At 30.2% G+C, this 22,276-nt stretch overlaps 3 protein-coding genes across 3 annotated transcripts; all 3 read right to left on the bottom strand.

Moving 5' to 3' along the window:
• Positions 1-166: 166 nt before the first annotated feature.
• LOC130896953 (glyoxal reductase-like) lies at positions 167-9,657 on the bottom strand. Its single transcript, XM_057805379.1, has 6 exons — positions 9,192-9,657; positions 7,071-7,151; positions 6,083-6,190; positions 4,650-4,939; positions 3,097-3,264; positions 167-393 (listed from the first exon to the last, which is right to left on the bottom strand). Exons 1-6 carry the CDS (start codon positions 9,310-9,312, stop codon positions 217-219), a joined length of 945 nt encoding a protein of 314 aa, XP_057661362.1. The 5' UTR covers positions 9,313-9,657; the 3' UTR covers positions 167-216.
• Positions 9,658-11,472: 1,815 nt separating this feature from the next.
• On the bottom strand, positions 11,473-14,569 carry LOC130897609 (tRNA-specific adenosine deaminase 1). The gene is made up of 4 exons (XM_057806543.1): positions 13,996-14,569; positions 13,048-13,372; positions 12,506-12,663; positions 11,473-11,498 (listed from the first exon to the last, which is right to left on the bottom strand). Exons 1-4 carry the CDS (start codon positions 14,567-14,569, stop codon positions 11,473-11,475), a joined length of 1,083 nt encoding a protein of 360 aa, XP_057662526.1.
• LOC130897610 (uncharacterized) lies at positions 14,386-21,694 on the bottom strand. Its single transcript, XM_057806544.1, has 12 exons — positions 21,417-21,694; positions 21,286-21,363; positions 21,121-21,228; positions 20,739-21,019; positions 19,871-20,038; positions 19,614-19,780; positions 16,509-16,615; positions 16,178-16,249; positions 16,001-16,081; positions 15,560-15,948; positions 15,297-15,467; positions 14,386-14,816 (listed from the first exon to the last, which is right to left on the bottom strand). The coding sequence occupies exons 1-12, from the start codon at positions 21,475-21,477 to the stop codon at positions 14,643-14,645; spliced, it is 1,857 nt and encodes a 618-aa protein (XP_057662527.1). The 5' UTR covers positions 21,478-21,694; the 3' UTR covers positions 14,386-14,642.
• Between the last annotated feature and the right edge of the window lie 582 nt (positions 21,695-22,276).

The raw sequence follows: 22,276 nt of genomic DNA on the forward strand, positions 1-22,276 counted from the left end.
AGCACTGCTTCGATTAATGGAAAAAACGTTTGGAAAGGTGTGTGGTTAGGGAAGGGAATAAATTTTTATAATAAACCTCTCGTTATTGAATAGCCAGACCTCAAATTTACGATATGTAAGTACCAAATTACTTTGTTAAGGATAAGGATGCAAATTATACAATCAATTTCAAAGTAAACATTTTATTACGATAATTAGACTTCAGTATTTGATTTTTTATATAATAATGTCTGGATCCCATCTATATTTTTTCGTTTGAGGTATATTACTCAAAAGCTTCATATCTTCGTCGGGGATTTCGAAATTTAAGTCTAGATTAGACTCCATATTTTGTTTTTTGATTGATTTTGGAATGATCGCTAAATTTTGTTGTAGTGCCCATCGTAGAAGTATCTAAAACAATACCCCTACTATCGTTTGTTGAACAAAGTGTCAGTAAAAAGTCTACCACATATAATTATACCTAAATCAGCAAAAACTGGATGAGAGAAATTCCTATAAATGAAATAAATATTCTGATCCAGTAATTTTTAGATATGGAAACCTCTGAGTTGCAAGGTAAAAACCACTTTTAGACCTTTGTGAAGTTTCTTAATCTAGAACTCTATAGAAATATTTCAATGGAATCCTCAAAAACGCAAGATTAATCAAAGTCAACCTGTTTGTTTCTTGAAGAACCGAAGTGTCATTGTTTCCTATGGAATTACAAGATATCTGCAGTACAATTGAGCAGTGGTGAATTCACCAACAGGCTGTAACTTAGTTAGCAAATTTTATCTCGATGCATTAGATAAAAAAAAATTATTGCTCGAGCTGGAAAGATGAGTTTTGAGGAGCAGAACGAGATAATTTTAAGAAAAAGCGATGGTGTTGAGCGTATAGAAAGAATATTCTAGAGAAACGAAAAAAAGACAACAAAAAAATTTGATTGAACACTTAATGAAGATATTGGAATGGTTGCTAGTGATTATTTCAATGTTGATTCATTTCTCGTTGTCTTATATCCGAGTTAGCGAAACGACAAGAGACCGAGAAGAGATTTAGCTCGAAATTCTCATTTCTTATAAAATTTACTTAGAACCATTTACTATCGATTTTGAGTTATGAAATTTTAAGGTTAGAAAAAGAATTGAAACCTTTTTTGTACAGAATGTTCTGCTCCACATTTTTTGTCCAGGCAGTTTGTGTCAAAATCCTCGTATTTTTCGAGTTATTCGCGATTCAAAATGTTTTTTAGTACATGAACCCATTATACGGTAAAAATTTTGAGGTTAGAAAAAAATGCTTGAAGACCAATCTGTAGAGAATTTTGTGCTGTACATTTTTGCTTCAACACTTTTTTTTCGAATTCTTCGTTTTTTCGAGTTATTCGCGATTTAACATATTTTTGAGCGTATAAGCCCATTTTAGGTGAAAATTTTGAGGTTAGGAAAAGAATTGAAACTTTTTTTTGTACAGAATGTTCTGCTCCACATTTTTTGTCCAGGCAGTTTGTGTCGAAATCCACGTATTTTTCGAGTTATTCGCGATTCAAAATGTTTTTTAGTACATGAACCCATTATACGGTAAAAATTTTGAGGTTAGAAAAAAATGCTTGAAGACCAATCTGTAGAGAATTTTGTGCTGTACATTTTTGCTTCAACACTTTTTTTTCGAATTCTTCGTTTTTTCGAGTTATTCGCGATTTAACATATTTTTGAGCGTATAAGCCCATTTTAGGTGAAAATTTTGAGGTTAGGAAAAGAATTGAAACCTTTTTTTGTACAGAATGTTCTGCTCCACATTTTTTGTCCAGGCAGTTTGTGTCGAAATCCTCGTATTTTTCGAGTTATTCGCGATTCAAAATGTTTTTTAGTACATGAACCCATTATACGGTAAAAATTTTGAGGTTAGAAAAAAATGCTTGAAGACCAATCTGTAGAGAATTTTGTGCTGTACATTTTTGCTTCAACACTTTTTTTTCGAATTCTTCGTTTTTTCGAGTTATTCGCGATTTAACATATTTTTGAGCGTATAAGCCCATTTTAGGTGAAAATTTTGAGGTTAGGAAAAGAATTGAAACCTTTTTTTGTACAGAATGTTCTGCTCCACATTTTTTGTCCAGGCAGTTTGTGTCGAAATCCTCGTATTTTTCGAGTTATTCGCGATTCAAAATGTTTTTTAGTACATGAACCCATTATACGGTAAAAATTTTGAGGTTAGAAAAAAATGCTTGAAGACCAATCTGTAGAGAATTTTGTGCTGTACATTTTTGCTTCAACACTTTTTTTTCGAATTCTTCGTTTTTTCGAGTTATTCGCGATTTAACATATTTTTGAGCGTATAAGCCCATTTTAGGTGAAAATTTTGAGGTTAGGAAAAGAATTGAAACCTTTTTTTGTACAGAATGTTCTGCTCCACATTTTTTGTCCAGGCAGTTTGTGTCGAAATCCTCGTATTTTTCGAGTTATTCGCGATTCAAAATGTTTTTTAGTACATGAACCCATTATACGGTAAAAATTTTGAGGTTAGAAAAAAATGCTTGAAGACCAATCTGTAGAGAATTTTGTGCTGTACATTTTTGCTTCAACACTTTTTTTTCGAATTCTTCGTTTTTTCGAGTTATTCGCGATTTAACATATTTTTGAGCGTATAAGCCCATTTTAAGGTGAAAATTTTGAGGTTAGGAAAAGAATTGTAACCTTTTTTTGTACAGAATGTTCTGTTCCACATTTTTTGTCCAGGCAGTTTGTGTCGAAATCCTCGTATTTTTCGAGTTATTCGCGATTCAACATATTTTTGAGTGTATAAACCCATTTTAAAGTGAAAATGTTGAGGTTAGGAACAAATGCCTGGGATACTTTTTTATACAGAGTTTCGTACTCTATATTTTTTGTTACGGCAGCTTTTCTCGAATCAAAATTTTCATGTTATTCACGTTTTTGAGTTTCAAATCCCAAAATTTCGAAAATCCGTGCCCCTAATTGTGTGAATGTGAATGTAGAAAGAAATTCCATTCCGATAAAAATCACAACAAATGCTATAAAAATATTCGAGAGTTTTTAGAGTATAAAGAATACGGAAACAGTGAAAATTAGAGAACAATTTAATATTCACCTTGGCTGGAGGTTTATTCAACTTTTCAGCTACTGCCTTTACTGTGGTATCGTTAAACAAATCTGCATTTCCACTTCCTCCTAACGACGAATATGCTTGGAGTAATATTCCATGATTTTTACAAAATTGTAAAACATCGTCCTGATGATAATATGGATGCCATTCCACCTAAAAAAGGTTTATATTTAACCTATTAATTGTTCAAAATAGCAAAAATACAGAAAAGATAGATCGATAATAATAATGACTAGCATTAACGTAAAAAAAAACTAAAAGATAATGAAACAATTTACCAGGATTGTAAATGCTAAAATGCAATCATTTGAGGCCTCGAAAATAATTGGGAACAAAGAAAGGTCCTTCTTAATATAATCTTCTATTTCTACTTGTAAGCTTTCGACTGGAGATTTTCTGTAAGCTCCCAAGATGATGGACTATGCTTGATTTATTTTAGCATCTAAACATTTTAACATGTACTTAGGAAATGAACCTATAAACCATCTTGAATCTAATAAGTTGCCTGTAGATCAAGAGTCTCTCGATCTGACATCTGACGAATAGATTCTTAATGTGTTCATTCGAATTTAATTGTCGAATATCGTTACAAGAGATGTGTGCGAAAAGAAAGCCACCCAAAAAACGTAAATTTCGGCATCACAAATTTAGTTCTGCCACTTCCCAATCGTGGCGCTAGTATAATAAAAATGTGTCATTACTGTCAATTGTCAAGATAAATAAACATTCTTTCAGTTTTCCAAACGCTTTCTTGATGTGTGCTGTAAATGGGAAGAATTTTGCAAAATTCAATGCTCAACGTCAAATTATGTGATTTCACAAAAGCTATACCATCTATCGTCTACTTCCATTTATAAAAATCACATATCACATAAACCAAGAACATTATTATTGTGTAAATACAGATTTAATAGACACTGATATGATCGTCGAAGTACAGTAGATAATTCTGGGTTGTATATTTAAATGAACCGCGAAAATAGATTAATTCTGCCACGTACCATCGAGGGTACTGGCATCGAAAATCAGCCATATTGTTTAGTTTGCGTTTCTTTTTAGGATATTTTCTGTGGAACCACCATTTAGTTCGAGAAGTGGTTTTAGGTTAGGTTAGTCAAAGCTACAAAGAAGTGAGATTATTATTAGAAGATTGTTGATAGATTTTGACTTCAACGTACATGCCGAGATCATCTGAGTAGAGTCTGACTTTTATTGGTTTCTATTTGTTACTCATTGTTGATAATTATGAGGAATAAAGTTAACTGATCACTGATTTCTGTGGTGTTTCATGTTGTTGAGTTTTGAGGTCGGTGATACATACATTTATTCTAAATTGGAGCACCATTATTTAGAAAATTGTGAATAAAAGCCCGCTTGTTTTCGAAAAACTGGGTTAGACTGAACCAAAATAGTTTCAGCCTGGACTAAACTCGATTCCTGACGACTATAAGACAGCTTTTGTCGACGAGTAATAATGTTAAATCACAGTTTAAAACAAAACAATTGTTCAATCAAACTTGATATTCTCAATAATTTACCTGATTTACAGCTACTTTAACTCCATGATCGTTATTTACCAATTCTGTCAAGTGTCTGACGTTATAATTAGATACGCCAATATTTCTTGTCAAACCATTTTTAACACCCTTAACTAATTGTTGCCAGATTTCGTTTCGTGATTGGGAGAAATTTCTCGAATTGTTTCCACTATCACTAGGTATTCCAGGAAAATGAATCAAATAAAGATCCAAATAATCGCAGCCGATTGTTTTTACCGATTTTTCCAACGCGCTATAAGCGTGTTTCCCAAAATCTTCTTCGGTCGGCGCTGAAATTGATTAATAATTTTATAATTCCAACATCTATTCGTAAAGAAAGTTTCCCAACGAAAACGTACCCGAAGGTGTAACTATTATATCAAATAATTGTAAAATATCCTGGTTTAAAAAAGGTTTTGATTCCTTACAGGTTATTTTATCTTATTTCGAGGTTATAAACATGTGGAATGTCACTAATCTATTTCTTCATTCAGTTTCTGCAATAACTGAATTATACGCGGATGAATTTATTGAAACTGATACAACTTTGTCAGTTGTCGTTGATTGAATAAGTCTGAGTCATTATTTTCTAAAAAAAATCAACTGTTTTGCTGGAATACTGAGTACATCTTACTTTGGGGCCACACTAACGAGAAATGTCATTAATGCCATTGAAAAATCCTCTGAAACGTTTTTCTTGGATTAATAATCTCAAGATTGCTAACTGGGTGCCATCTAGCAATGACAAGATTTGCTACAAACATTTTGAACAAAAGTACCATTAAATATAACCACAGAACATACCCTAAGATTAGGTATGTTTTGTGCATCTACATGGTTAACGAGCCTATTGAGTAGACGGCCACTCATTCGTCTTCTCAATCGTTTTCCACTCTCATAAATGTCGATGGATAGTCGGACGCTTCCACTAAATTTTGGCAATTAAGAAGGGGTTGATTTGATCAAGGTGTGTTTAAAAATTAAGTGTGTACGTGTGTGTAAATACAAAATTTTGAGGTTTTCAATTCTGTAAAACCATTTTACTTTCATGAGTGTAGTGTACCTTTAATTTTGAATGAATAGAGATATAAAAACAAAATTATTTATAATTAATTGGTTTGTAGGACACTATACTTTGAGCGTCAGCCCTAAAATATTAAATATCCTTCACCCAGATTCCACAACAACCATTTATCACCTCCACCCATTTCAAATTTAGTTGCAATTGAAGTCACTACAAATAATGTCATAATTTGTAAAATCTATTTTGTTATTTTTATCATAATGATGATTTTTTTTAAATACTGCTATAGTTTATTCGTATTATGTATATTATGTACTAAATTTCTAAGAACAGATGGTTTCCAAGTCGTCTTGTAAACTAATTTCTATAAAAAAGATTATTCCCCAAAACACCTCACATAATAACTTACCTAATTTCGATGTTATAAAAATATCTTTACGTGTTAAATTATATTTAGGCAAAAGTTCTTTAAAGGCCTTTCCGAGATCTTCTTCATTTTTGTAAAACGCTGCGGTATCTAAAATGCCAAAAGGTCTGCTTTCATATCAATTTTTTTTTAAATTAGAATAAAGATTAATTGTGACAACAAAATCATATATCGAAATTTACTCATGGGATCTCCGGTACTGTTAATTTTATTCATACAGTGACGGATACACAGCCGCACGCCAACTATAAAATATAGTGGGTTGCTCCATCTACTGTTGGATAACCGTTAAACTATTATGAACTTTAAAATACTAATTCAATTTCAAGTGGTTTTCCTATCTTACAGTTCATAAAAATGTTGTCGCAACCTTTATCTGAGTCATTTAGAAACTATTCTCATTGAAACTGATAATAGCAGAATAGCGAATTGTTCCCATATTATGGATGCAAAATTATATAAAGATTAAAATCTTCCTTGAAAACACACTTTAACCTTTTACAACTTGTCTTGTTTTTGCAGATAGAATTATCATATTTATTTATTCTAAATGAGATTATAATTTTAATTTGAATTTAAAATTATACTGCAAACAACCGAACGGTATACGGAGTAGACGAACATGATTATTATTATGCATTGTTTACATTAGTGTTGCCATATCTTAAAACTTTAGTAGCAACCCTCGTATATAAATATGTAACTTAAAACTATTTTGAACAAAATTAATTGTTCTGTGTTATTGGTGATTAACCTTACCTAACTTTCAAATTTCACACTATTAATAATATTCACATCTTCGTAAGGGATGTCAAATTAGTAGTTAAGCTTTAGACCATTAGATGTCGTCAACACGGTCATAATAAATAATATGGGCATAAAATCATTTAATTAAAGGTGATCTGTTTTATGTATTCATTAATAAAGACTCATTAATCTAAATATAGAAATTAATATCACAAATACTTACCAAAAAGTCTGTATCCAACAGCTAAAGCGTCATCTATTGCATTTCTAACATTACCTATTCCTCTAATTCTGCTGGTTCCTACTAAAGATTAAAGGCCGATTCATAAGCTTGACTTTGACTTGACGTTCGTAGCAAATTCTACACTCTATTTATAAAGTTGACGTTACAGCCGTTTATTTATTCTTTTTGACGTGTGTACTGCTTTTATTTTTCGTGATATTTTTATTGGGACAAACGTGATTAGTTTTTTTCTTTTGCTACGAAAGTTACTACGAACGACGGACGGAAAAAGATAACGCTTGTGCTGAGAATCACCTAAGGCAGACCTGTCAGCAAACATTGACATCAAACGTCAACTATGAAAGATCTTATGCATTTCAGACGTCAACGGTAACGGAAAGTTAAGCTTATGAATAGGCCATAAAAGTATGTTTCATCCTAATATTTAATACATAGTTACTAAATATAGCCAAAAATACAATATATAAATAATATAACTCGTTTTATGATAGTCTAAACTGGAAAATATGGCTAGTAAATATCTTATAGATATATAGATAAACATACATACAGAACTTGATGAATAAACAAAATAACCAAAGGTCCCTAGGTGAATCTATTTAATTTATAAGCAATACTGGAGTAACTAGTTTGCAAGAGTAGTACTGAAGAATCCACAGTAGATCAAGAATTACTACGGGTGGTGATACTACCAATATTTTTTCTTGAAGTGAATCACCCGGTATAATAAGGAACTCTTGTTTATTGTTTTTGCGTAGTTGATATTTATAGTTATAGATATTTGTTAGTAATAACTTGATTACAATGAAAAAATATTTTATTACCTGAAATTTGCATATATGTTATGTAAGTATCAAATAAATTTATTTTCCAATTAAACGCGTAACATTTCTCATATTTAACTTTGTTTATATTAAAATATACAATTCAATTATTGTATATCGTAATTGTATAGCTGAATGAAGGTCTAGAGTACATTTTTTTTTTAATTTCGTTATTTGCGTATTAGGGGTCTGTGTACATTCAAAATTATATTATGTTTATTCTAACCTACTAATCGGAATCGTTCTTGGAACAGTTATTGGAAACATTTAAATGACATTTTTGTGCAATCTGTTTCTTGTAACTGCACGTGCTATCATCCAAATATCAAAAATACCGTCCTGGAAACGGTTCACAACGGACCAAACAGAATCGTTTATAATACAAACCTCAATGGTTTCAATCGACTTAAAAATATCGATATATATATATATATATATATATATATATATATATATATATATATATATATATATATATATATATATATATATATATATATATACGGAATAAAGGTTTACTTGAGTGCGGGAAAACGAGAGTTTGTGTTCCCAAGCGTCATTTCCAATGAATAGTGTACCAAAACTGCATATAAAAATAACGAAATGGAGCGATGTTTCAATAAAAAAGAGATTTCAATGATAATCAAATTACTGGTTAAAAAATTAATATCACTATAATTAATACTCGGGGTGCTTTCTATGAAAATTTAAAACTAACTTTTATAACTAATACATCTGAGTCTGATTCCCAAGGTGCAAGGACTGACTATACTGCGCATGCTTCGTGCACGCAAAAGATGCGCAGAACTAACTGGAACGGTCGGAGGAGGGAGAGAACGATACAGGACGTGCTTCATTATTTGAAAAATTCTTAAGAACAATAGGTCAGAAGGGTGATATTAGACCTTTACGATTTCCAAACGTGACAAACTAATACTATATTGAAATTATTAGACGTTTTACATAAAAAAAACTCATATTTATACAGTTACTATATAACTTTTCGATTTCCTAAAGGAGCAAAGACTGGAAATCCTCAAAAATGGTTTCATTTCATCGCTTTTTACAAAAATATTTCAAAAAATCTATAAAAAAATATGATTTCTTTGTTGAATTGTATTAAATTCTTAGTAATGTAGATTGACACTTAGTAAGTCATTGGCCAGTTCTGCACCTTGATTCAAAGGATTTATTTTTCGCTTTTACTTAATCAAACATAATTCAAACTAATACCTAATAAAACATAAATACATGAGATCCCTATTTATATACTTACAACCGATCATCGGCATCTGATCACCACTAGGCAACGTAGCTTTGAGATCTTTAGTCAATAACCCATTACTTGGATAAATTAATAAAATAAACGATAACAACTTCACAAATTTTTCAATCATTTTTGAATTAGAAACGTTATTAGACTGGTTGAATGATAAAACTTAAATGCAAAGCTTATTTATATTTATACTGTCCATACCACCTCGCACATTTTAATATGATTTCAATAATACAGCGTGGAACAGCTTATTTGGTAGAATATCAATTTCAGTCAGACATTAAGACGTCGAATGTCATTTTTAAATAGAAATACTCCACCACAACTTAAATCTATCAACGACACACGGCAAATGGTAAGGCTTGACCAAGTGTTTGAACCCCACACATGTGAATGCTGGAAAATCACTGATGACGTCTGCATTCTCTTCCTCCTTACGGCTTTTATAGCAGCTCTGCTCTATGGCTTCGACCAATTACCACTCGATCAGATTCCATCACAGCGAATACTTCGGCATGGAAGACGGTATTTTGTTTTTAAGAAAAAGAATACGACAAGTGGATAAAATTTTCACGCTTCGAAATTCAATAATTATTTAATCCGTTTTGGTGGTTCCACTCTGTATATATATATTTCTTTTACATTACGCAATCCTGTTAAACCGGATTTGTTGATATTGATTTTGTTAATTTAAAGTTCACTGACATCGTAAGATGATGTTGGAGAACTAGAACGTAGGTAAGACGAAATAAAAAGTACAATATTATAAATTGACGATGAGGCAAAATATTCTATTTAAATTCCAGTTTATAGGTTAGAATCTTCTCGTATTGTAAATCGAATGAAAACTGTCATCAATGAAAACCATTTAATAGTTATACATATTTGGGTAAAGTTATATACAATTGTTTTTGCAATGGTGAATATTTAGTAGTTAGTGGGGCTCCAATAAAATTTTTTTCCTGCATTAAGGGTTGTTTATTAGTACTCCGCTAATAGTTTTAAGCTGGGCGAGGCATATATTTCCTATAGTGTTAACTGTTAATAATCATTTCATAGTTCCAGAATAAACAGCAACGGCTTAAGTAACGTGATTTAGTTTTAGTAAGATCAGGTTAGATTAGTGTTAAACAAAGACATAATAAAACTTGACTGGGTGATTCATATAGTTTAGAAAGAAACAGTCTCAGGTCTAAAGTAGAATTATTTTGTTGGAAGCTGTGCAATACAAGGAATGCTTCTAACATTTGACAAACATAACTATAACTAACTTTCTTTGTATCTCGTTCAAATATTGGAGCTCGAATTTAATTGATTCGCAGTCAAGTATTACTACGTCATTGGGAATAATATTGAAGCAAATCGAAGATATCTGGTTAATTTTAGAGACTTCGAAAAAGCATTCGACTCGATAAACATAGTAATGTGAAAAATCCTATAATCGTATAGACTACCAGATAAATAGACTAGAACTTATATGAAATACTGAAAGAACTTGAATTCACGGATGACTTAAGTGTAATAACAAGAAATAGAACACTAGTTGGACTGAACATAAACAGAAAAAAAAACGAAAATATTACGAAACAGCAGTAGAGAAATAAAGCAAGTCGGGCAATTTTATTTTAAAAGCAGGATGGTACAAAAGAAGATGCTGAAAATAACATCAAAAAAAGATTAGGCTTGGTGTAAAAATTTTTAACCAACCTACATTTTCAAAAGTAATTTTTTTTACTACACAGAAATCAAATTTGTGACAAAGCCAATCGTGGAAAAGCAAATTTTGACCAAGTTAAACGTAGGAAAGCAAATTTTTGACAAAGCTAAATGTAGCAAACGAAATGTGAACAAACAACAAACAAAACTTGGAAAAGTTAATTTTTAACTAAACTAGAATTTATAAAGTCAATTTTTCATCAAATAAAAATTTAGATAAGCCAATTCTTAATCAAATTTGAATTGAAATGCCAACTTTTGACCAAACTAAACATAGAAAATCAAATTTTGACCAAGTTAAACATAAAAAAGCCAATTTTTGACCAAACTGAATTTGATAAAACAAATTTTTATCCAAATTATATATGAGAAAACCAATTTTTTAACAAAATAAACGAAATAGTCAATTTTTAACCAATTTACTCTCAAAAATAAATAATGTTTGACCAAACTAAACATAGAAAATCAAATTTTGACAAAGTTAAACATAAAAAATCAATTTTTTACCAAAGTGAATTCGGAAAAACAAACTTTTGTCAAAATTATACATAGGTAAGCCCATTTTTTACCAAAAGTAAATTTGTAATAAAACTAAAAATAGAAAAGCAAATTTTAACCAAGTTAAACATAAAAGTTTCTGTATCAGACATAATTAATTAATATTACATAGTAAAATCCATCATAAAGGAGAGTGAAAAAGTTCGTGAGTTTTTAAATAAAACACAGATTTTTTTTCATTACACATTTATTTTTCAACACAATTTCCTTTCCAGCTTCATAAAATTTGTTCGACGTTTATTTTTCCCCTTTTTTCGTGGTCTAGGTTTTCATATCTCTTTTCAGCGAGCCATTTCAAGTTTGAAAACAATAAATATTCTTCACTAGTAGTTAAATCCATATAATAGGGTGGTGTAGTAGCCATTTATCAGACTAAACAGTTACATGACTCCTACTTCGACCTAGAAAGTAGCAGAACACCTAAAAGGATTAACCTTAAATGACTATACAGGAATCTATATTTTCTTGTGTCCTTTTAACGACTCCAAAAAGATTTCAAAACTTTTATTGGTCGAAGATTGTTTTAGATTGTTTCGCAAGAATTGAAAACAATTTTCATTGTTTTAGAAGAATCAGAAATGAACATCAAAATGCCTCAATCGTTGAAGTTATAGTTCAATTATAGTCCTAATTGATGTTTTCAACATTATTTTCTTATATTACATAAATATGAAACATATTTTAAGCATTTTAAAGATAAATTGAAAAATGTATTCCTTTTTCTGAGGTGGTGACATGATTTAACGTGGAATACTGCACACACTATTTACTATTACCACTACTCTGAAGATGATAACTTGGTTCTCGAAACGCGCAACACATAATGTAATTTTGAGGGTTCCAGAAATTGCAACTCACCATAAAAAACAACAGATGTGATATAATTGAAAAAAGTCAACAATGGAAAATATTTTATTTTGCTAAAAAATTTAATAAAACGTCATTTTTGGCGGGCCACATTTTAAAGCATTGCCTAAGGTATCGCCAGGATTGTTGATAATCCTGATTTAAAAATTTAACATATTTATAACACAAAGTACGGTTATCACAGTCGGGTTTGAGTTGGATTTTTCTGGTTTCGCAAATATCCATGAAAGTTTTGAATAGTTCCAGCTTGCAAATCTTCAGGCGTCCAGCTTTGTTGTTCAATTTTTTCTTTGTAACTCCTTGACGTTTGCCTTCAACTGCTACTTCCAGTCTGTAACATAGAAAATCTAATTTTAGTGAATTGTTTTTACTTTACAACAGAAGTATCACGAAAACATTGGAAAGTAATTATTATGTTATTTTTGACTTTATTATATTGAGAAACCTATTCTAGATGTAACTAAAACCTTCGAATAGTGATTTTTCATCAAATTAAATGTAGACGGGCCTATTTTATTCACATTTAAAGATTCAAAAGGCCAATTTTTTATCAAATTATACATAGACTCCAACTTTTGACTAAATTGCTGTACAAAATAAATTTGAAAAGCCATTTTTTGATCGAATCAACTTGAAAAATACAATTTCTGTATAATTTAACAAAATATTAATTGTTGAATTGACAATCAGTTAAAAAACTAAGTTGAATGCTTACCTTTTCCCTTTGCCTAGATACCATGATATACTCGAAGGACACGGTTGCTTAGAGTCATCTTTAAAAAAATCAAAATGAACTGAACTTTTACCGAAAATAATTTTGTTTTGCTTGTAAGGATCCTTAAAATGTACTAATCCGAATCTATCATAAAATGCTCTTTCCAATGCCTCTTTATTAAATGGCGTATTAGATGGATATGTGAAACTGGAAAGATAAATCGGACTGTCTAAGAGAATTGAGAGAAGCGCACCCTGAACGCCTAAATGAAGCCATTTGGCCAGTTTGTCACTGCAAGATACAGACAGGGTTCGGTCTCCTCTTCCTGAAACATTTCAATAATAAACTATCGCATTAGATTAGTCCAGTGATTGATTGAATGATTATTAACAAGAGACGTGTTATGTTAAATATATTCATATATTCGATCTTAATGGTTTGCAGTCCCTCAAGACTTTCTAATCCAATCATTAACTAGATACAAAATCGTTTATCAAAAATCAATTTTTTATCAAATTAAATTTTAAAAAATCATTTTGCATGAAATTATAAGTAAAAACACACAATTTATTATCAAAGGAAACTATGAAAAGTAAATTTTGACCAAATAAAAACCTACACAAGCCATTTTTTGATAAAACTGAAAGTCAAAGACAATTCTTGATGAAACTAAACTGAGAAAACAAGTTTTTGATCAAAAGCAATTGAGAGAAGTCAAATTTTGACCAAATTAGACAAATAAAAAGTAAAATTAAACTTAGAAAAGTCAATTTCTGATTGATTTGAATTCAGGAAATCCATATATCACAATTCAAGTGGAAAAGCCAATTGTTCCCCAAATTTAACATAAAGAAACAAATTCTTTACAAAATAAACCAATTTTTCCATCAAATTGAATTTTGAGAAATTATATTACAAAAGATTTATAAAATTGGAATTAAAACTTACCCGGTTTTGTTCTCACGACTCCTGTGACATGGAAATCTGACCCTGGTAGCTTTGGGTCAATTTTATCACTTGATTCTAAACATTTCGCACCAGTTCTGAAAATATCAATTTTTTTTCTTTTATTTGGATTTAGATCGTCTTCATTATCTTCAACTATATCACCCAATTCACTGCTATCGTACATTGGAAAAATAGCTGCATCTCCACAAGGTACCATTGTAGTGAAAAAATGAAATTTGACCCGAGGATCCAGCAAAAATTTTGAAACATCCTTGTTGAATTTAATAATTTTAGACTCCAAACTCATCTGATCATAAATGTATCTAAGAAATGATCGTCTACACATAACTTCCGCATGGGAATCATTCAAAATATCTCCTTTTTCAGACATTTTTGAAGCTCCTATACATTTGGATCCGGTTCCCAAGGCTACAACTGTCAATTCGCCATCAATATCTTGTACTATACAAGATAATACAGTCCATTCCGTACTTATGGGTTTACCAGATTTAGGCAATATTTTAAAACAGTCCAAACTTAATTTTGCTACTTTGTCATGAATATTTGTACTCATGTTGAAAACGAGAAAATTAGTTAAATTATCTTACAGCCTATGTTAGTAAATAATAATAATAAGTAAGTAGAATTCAAGCAATTGTATCCGGATCCCAAGCATATTTCGATTGACTGAAATTGCTTAAAATCTTCATATCTTCCTCTGGAATGGTAAAGTCGAGATCAAAGTTTTCTTCAATGTGTTTCTTAGAACGAGCTTTAGGAATGACGGCGAGATTTTGTTGTAGAGCCCAGCGCAGTAAAACCTACAGATAATAACAATTAAATAACAATCAACAAACAGACTAAAAAATTAGTAAAAATTCATAATATTCCATCAGAATACTACACCAATAAATAATAAACAAAATCAAGATTGTAGGCCCATAGCTTGGAAGTGATTCCCTATTTTTTTGCTTTTATTTTCCACTCCCGGTTCTTGTTTGTTGTGAAAACAGCAGCCTTGGCCTTTGCCATATTAAACCCAATCAGATCCACTTCAGAATGTTTTCAAGAACAGTATTGATGGTGGCGATTTAATGTTGCTTACAGATTACGGTTCTATAGGACATATAGTCATAAAGATCAAAGATAGTGAAAAGATCCTTGTTGGGGAGCAAAAAGAAAAAAAATGGATAAAAGCATGTAGGGAGATTTTAAAATGATAGGAATTGAGAACTGGCTGAAGTTGTCATGAACAATAATAGATGGAGGGAAGGAGTAAAACGACTCCAAGTCTAACTAACCTGAGCAGGAGTTTTTCCTAATTTGGTGGCAATCTTTATAACCTCTGGATCCGTTAATAAATGTTGCTTATTATCATTACCTCCCAAAGACGAATAAGTTTGAAGCAAAATTCCTTCTTTTTTCAATAACTCTTGTAAGTCGTCTTGATGGTAATGAGGGTGCCATTCAACCTAAAAATAACTTTCACTAAAATATTTCATTTCTGATATAAACTAAAATAGTTTATTTTGTATTAAAAACAATAATTTTAATAATTACTTACCTGATTTACTGCTGGTTTAATACCATGATTATTATTTAGCAACTGTTTCATATGATTAACATTATAATTTGAAACTCCAATATTTCTCACTAATCCGTTTTTCACGCCTTTAACCATTTGTTGCCAGCTTTCATCTCTAAGTACAGAATTATTTTTTCCTTCACTTTTAATACCTTGCGCCCCTGGCCAGTGGATGAGGTATAAATCGAGATATTCACAATCTAAATTATTAAGAGATTTTTGGAGGGCACTATAAGCTTTTTCTCCTTGATCACTAGGAGCTAATTTCGTTGTAATAAAAATATCTTTACGAGTCAAATTGTACTTGGGTAACAATTCTTTTAATGCTTTACCAATAGATTCTTCGTTACCGTAAACAGCGGCACTATCTAATTAAAAAAGATTTTTTACAAAATTAATTAGATTTTTTTTAATAATTACCTATCAGTCTATACCCAGCACCCAACGCGTAATCCAACGTTGTTTTTATCAAATCGTCTCCACGAATAAGGTAAGTTCCAACTAAAAAGTAAGGTTATAAGTTTAGAAGTTTATTCATGTTGAAAGGGAAAATACTAATGTATTTAACTAGACCTAACTATTAAAAAATTGACTTACATCCGACCATGGGCATTAAATCACCACTATGCAGAGTAAACTTCATATCTTTTGCTAATTGATTCTTTTGTTCTGAAAACGTTACATCAAACGTGAACAAAAAGAGGGGGACTAAATAAACCCAAGTTTTTATCATGGTTAAAGAGAATAGGAAGCAAAAGAACTAATGGCTAATGTAAGTGAACAATTCTATCTATATATTCTTGTTTCCAAGGTAAACAAGTCATCAGAAAATTTATTCAATAAATACATGATAACTTAATTGGTTTTAAGCCATTTGAATATATACATAGGGTGGCAAAAATTTAAATAAAATAGATATTATACATACTTATTTTCAAATAAAAATATACTTTATAAAATACTGATAAGGTAATTACAGTATAAACAATAGTTTTTCTTAATGCTTTTTTAACTAGTAAAATATGGTAGTTGGTTCTTCACTTTATATGTTTGTATTGTATATGAAGAATAGTCAATTGACTAGTGACATTTTATATTTTGTTTTTATTTTATGTACGGACAAAAAAATTTTTTAATAGAGTGTTACCAGAATAAACTTATTATATAATATTTTGAAATAAAAGATTTACAGAATAAACTTTATTTTCTCAAGTTTTCAATACATAGGAAAAATACCTACATTTTGAGGTTATATTTTTGATGTCACTGCGTGTCTCATTGTTTATTTACTTCACAGTTTCACTTCGTTTTTTCTATTTTATCTTTCTTGTGATTTCTGTTTTATTGTATTGTGTGTGTTAAGTGGGTATTTAAGAACTTTTTGGTTTTTTGTATAACTATTTTGTCTTATAAATCGTCTTTTTTATTAATAAGGTTATGCAGGTATTTATTATACTTTTATTGGATGAAGCTAAATTTCGTGTATTGTCGAGGAAAAGTTAAAGAAGTACCCAAAAAGCAATTAAGTCGACCTTGCTCGGATAGAGTAGGATTATGAAAACTAATAGTTAATTGATTTACTTCCCTTATTTTTTGCTCTCTTTTATGTATTCTTAGTCAACTTTCTTAGTAATAAATAAATAAAAATACATATGTACACGTAATAATTTATTCAAATTAAGATAAATTTATTACAAAAAAAAAATAACGTACATTCGTATTTCTCTATTTAGAACTATTTAAATCAAATATAGATGTTTTTAAATCGTTCGTGGAAGAATGTATGTTCAGAACATAGTCTGAACAATACATGCGCATTTGACACGTCCAGAATACATTCGAAATGTTTTCAATTATCTACCAGCGAACTAAGCTAATATTGATTTATTGATCGGGTTAGTTTGTTTATGACAAGCATTTGAAAGAATTTAAACTCTGTTCTGGTTAATTTGTCTTTATTATGTTATAAAATATTTTTCGAGATGCAGAGTCAATATTTAAAGCAACTTGTGAGAGATAAGGATTTTTTTAAAAAAAATTCGAGTTAGTATTTCTCATGTTTACTTCTTTTACAACTATATTCGAGAGTATTGAACTTATGAAGCTGTACAAACATCTTATTTGATTGAATAAAATAGAATAAGTTGTATGTAACCGCTTGTATTCTTGTGGTTTGTCTTATACACCTTGCTGTAGTTTTTGTAGTTTATGAGCTTAGTTTATTCTCAAAACTTCAAATCTTCACTGTGTATATTTATGAGATTATTTCTGATTATAACCTTGACGCTTTTTTATCCTGAATACAGTATATTAATGGGAATTAAAATGAAATTAGATCTATAACATTTTGCAAACTGAATTGACATATCATTATACAAGTATTATTTGAAATTTTATAACGAGTAGATTTTTTATTACTCAATGTTATTAGGATTTAAATATTAAAATGATTGAATACAGTGTGATATTGCCAATTACATCCAATCTTTATCCATCTACTTATCATTAAATAAGAATATAAAATGTTGAGTTTTCATTTCAACATCTCGTTGCAAATTATGAAATTTTATTTAACAATCTGCCCTAAGCGTTTTGCGAACGGACTCCGTTCAACGGAGCCAATCAGCACCTTGACGCATGCGTCACTGAATTCCGCATCCGGCGCATGGTTAGAAAGTGTGCGTCAAGAACGTGCCAAACTTTATATCATTCAGCGTTCAGTTTGTATTTTGAATCTTTTGATGTTGGGTGTATTATTTGTGTATTGAATAATAAGTGCTAATATATAAACGTACCAATTGCAGTCAGAGCTAATCTTGAAATAAATCCTTAATCTTACTTTAGAAGTTTATAATAAGTATCATATGAATAACCCAAGAAACTTATCAAGTTTTTAGGCGAAATGGATATTATTACAAGTAAATAAATACAATTTTTAAAAAATTAATCTTTATTACTTTTTCCTTCCAATATTTTTACAGGTTCATGTTCTCTTTGATTTTGTTGTTTTCCAAATAACTGAATTTATGTTTTTGACGCAGTTGACGTGACGCACGTAAATTTGGTTTAGTTCAAATTATAACTTTTCCCACTTGGTGAATATATTTTTGTGTTAAGTTAGTCTTGGATCTTAGTGAAGTCATAGTTATTTAGCACAGTTAGTATATAAGATTTCATTCATTCATACACCAACACATAATTACATTGACGCGCGTTTCGATAACCAAGTTATCGTCTTCAGAGAATGAAGGTAAACTGATATGTACTACCTTTGTTTACTTGAGTTTAACGGGCTATTTTTTGAGCCAAATCTTGATCTTGTTTAGATTAAACTGCTAGTAGGTCAGCTGTAAAGATTAATTACAAAACAGGTCCTATGGCACTTCCTTGGGGAATTGGATAGAGAGTAGTGAGTTTGTTATTGTATTTTACCAGGAAATGCAATTAGCAAGGTAGTATTTTATAAGTCCTACTGAGGTTAGGGTAGATAATTTTGTGTTTGTAGTATAATCCTTCAGCCATACTTTGTTGAAGGCTTGTATGGGGTCCTGGAAGACTGCTGAGCTTCAAAATCTACATTTATTTCATTTAGTAGCCGATTTACATGTTCCATTTTACCATATTTAATTTGAAATTAGAGTTGATATTGCTGTATGAACTTTTTTTTAGAATGCCATTAAGTATTTTATTTAAATACTTTAAACCTTTTAGTTTATGAAAATATGTTATTTTCTTTCAAAACGGCAATGAAACATCAAGTTTATAAATTTTTTGTAAAAAATTGATGAAATCATATGTGTACGCTCCCTACAATACCAATTCATTTGGAAACATCAATTTTTTATGAATCACATTGTATATTTATGAATCTAGGTGATGATTAATAAAACTATAAATACTGAGGTTGTTTAATAATTTTTATGTAACAAATAATTAACAATATATAAAATAAAAAGAAATGTATAATAAATTTGGAGGTACTTCATTAATATTAGATTATTTTTTATTTTATTGTGCTTCATAATTTCAAAATATGGTTTCTGGGTCCCAATCATACTTTTGTTGCTTAAAACTAAATAAAGTTTTCATGTCTTCTTCAGGAATATTGAAATCTAATTCCATATTTCCGATTATCCTTTCTTTCGTCTTTGACTTTGGAATAATGGCAATGTTTTGTTGGATGGACCAACGTAGGAGTAACTAAAACCAAAAATAAATTAAAATGGCATTGATTTTGGCTGTTTTATGTATGAAATAAATATTTACTATAAATACGTTGGTTACACTTACTTGCCCTGTAGTTTTTCCCAATTTTGCTGCAATATCTTTGATAACTTTGTTTTCCAAAAGATCATTATTACCTTCACCTCCAAGTGATTGATATGCTTGCAATTGTATATTTTCAGTTTTACAGAAGTCATACAATATTTTCTGATGGCAATAAGGGTGCCATTCAATCTAAAACAATCATCCTAATTAAGAAATTAACAAAATTAGAAAATGATCCAAAAAGAGTGAAGATATAGTGAGAATTTTATAGATATAAATGCTTATAATTGAGGATGCATGAAAAGAAACTATCAGAAATGTTACATAGTGATTCATTCCAATATTCAAGTATCTACAAAAGCACCTAGATCCCAGGTCATAGACTTAATGCTGACATAGGAGTTCCAAAGAAATAGGTTAGAATAACAAGAGTCTCTTAAGTTTGGATTCCTTATCACACAGATGAAGAGGTTCAGAGGAGCGTTTCTTTGGAATTTTGGTAGCACTAGATGTAAAAATTATTTGGCCTCAATGGCTTCTGTGATGCATGAAAATCATTGAATGAAAGATTCAGAAGAAGGAAGAAACAGAAAGAGAAGCATTCTGATATGGTGCTTTACTCCAAAAATTTCATTCGGAATTTTGGTACCATTAGATGCAAAAAGTATTTAGCCTTAGTAGATGCCTTATAGAACCACTAACACCTGAGGAGTTTACCTATGAGCAGTATATTCGACACATACACAAACTTTGAATGACTACTAAGGATTTTCCTGTAATTTTGACTATCCACTCTCCTTTCAATAATCAATGACAAAGCAGCTTGAAATATGTGTACATTACATTAAGGTCATTGAAAAAATGGAGCAAATAATAAATTATGATTTACTTGGTTCACAACTGGTTTTATGCCATGATTGTTATTCAACAATTCTTTTAAATGTTTAGTCGTATAATTAGAGACGCCAATATTCTTTATTAGTCCTAAATTTACAGCTTTCACCATGTGTTGCCAACTCAAATCTCTCAAAACTGCGTTTTCTTTACTATTAGAACTGACCCCATAAGTGCCAGGCCAGTGAATCAAATACAAGTCAATATATTGACAATCTAATTTATCCAAGGATTCTTTAATGGCATTGAATGCCTTATCTCCTTGTTCAGATGGATCTGAAAATTATGAACAAACAAAAATATTACAATAAATTACTAAAACAAAACGATAATGGAGATTGATGTAATATCAAAACATTAATGTTGAATCTACTCACATAATTTTGTTGTAATGAAAACATCTTCTCTTTTTAAATTATGTTTTGGCAGCAGTTTTTTCAATGCTTCTCCCAGATCTTTCTCATTACCATACATAGCAGCTGTGTCTAAACACAAAATAAGTTTAAAAATAGAACAATTTGGTATAATATTTTATATCTTACCAAAGAGGCGATATCCAGCTTCCAATGCAATATCCATTGCTTTCAATAAACTATCTCCTTTCAACAACCATGTTCCTACTAAATAGCAATGGCTGAACATTAAAATTTCATTATGTTAAATGAATACTTACATCCAACAGCAAATAGCGTATTACCATTATTGAGAGTATATTTTAAATCTTTTAGAGACATTTTTAAAGGAAATTTCAAGAGATGTTAATATGAAAGTTACACTTATGTGAGTGTATCAACATTAAAAAGATTTTTTTATGTAGAAACACTTAAAATTAGACAACTCCACAGAATTATATTCTAATCTGGTGATAGGTACTTTTCAGGGATATTTTTTGTGTTTACATTTGTTTCCAAGTTCAATTTAAGGTTATATCCAACGTCATGAGTCATGCCTATTTGTCAAAATCAGTCATTAGTACTAAATGAGCAAATGAGCGTATTTCTAATGATTATCTAATGTATTTTTTACATTTTTGATTTTATTTTTATTCTAATTTACTAATATCTAGAGAAAGAAAATTCTCTTTTATCTTGAATTTTATGTATGATCGAAAGAAAAACTTTTACATGAAGTAAATGTGATTGGTCCGTGAGTGACAACAAAACTATTTTTCTACTTCTAGCATAATAAATTAGATCAATGGATATTTCATTAATGAAGTGAATATTACAAGATAAGCTCTGTATATAGACATGTATTGTGTTGGTCACACTGTCATATAACTAAATTATAGGTTCTAAAAATATGTCAACATATATTCAAATATTTGAATGTACTTCTAGGCTTTTATTACTGTATAGAAATCTTATTTCCATATTTTTTCTTGTCGAGCGGTTCTTTCATTTTCACTCTTCTTTTGTCTTTCAGCCTATTGCAGTACAAACCTTCCTCATAACTCTAGCTCTGCAGAGGAATCTATTCTATATCAGGGCCATGTCCTAATCCCATCCACGAAGAACCCAACGAATTTTTTTT

Source organism: Diorhabda carinulata, chromosome 8, assembly GCF_026250575.1.
Source record: "Diorhabda carinulata isolate Delta chromosome 8, icDioCari1.1, whole genome shotgun sequence".
Taxonomy (NCBI): Eukaryota; Metazoa; Arthropoda; class Insecta; order Coleoptera; family Chrysomelidae; genus Diorhabda; species Diorhabda carinulata.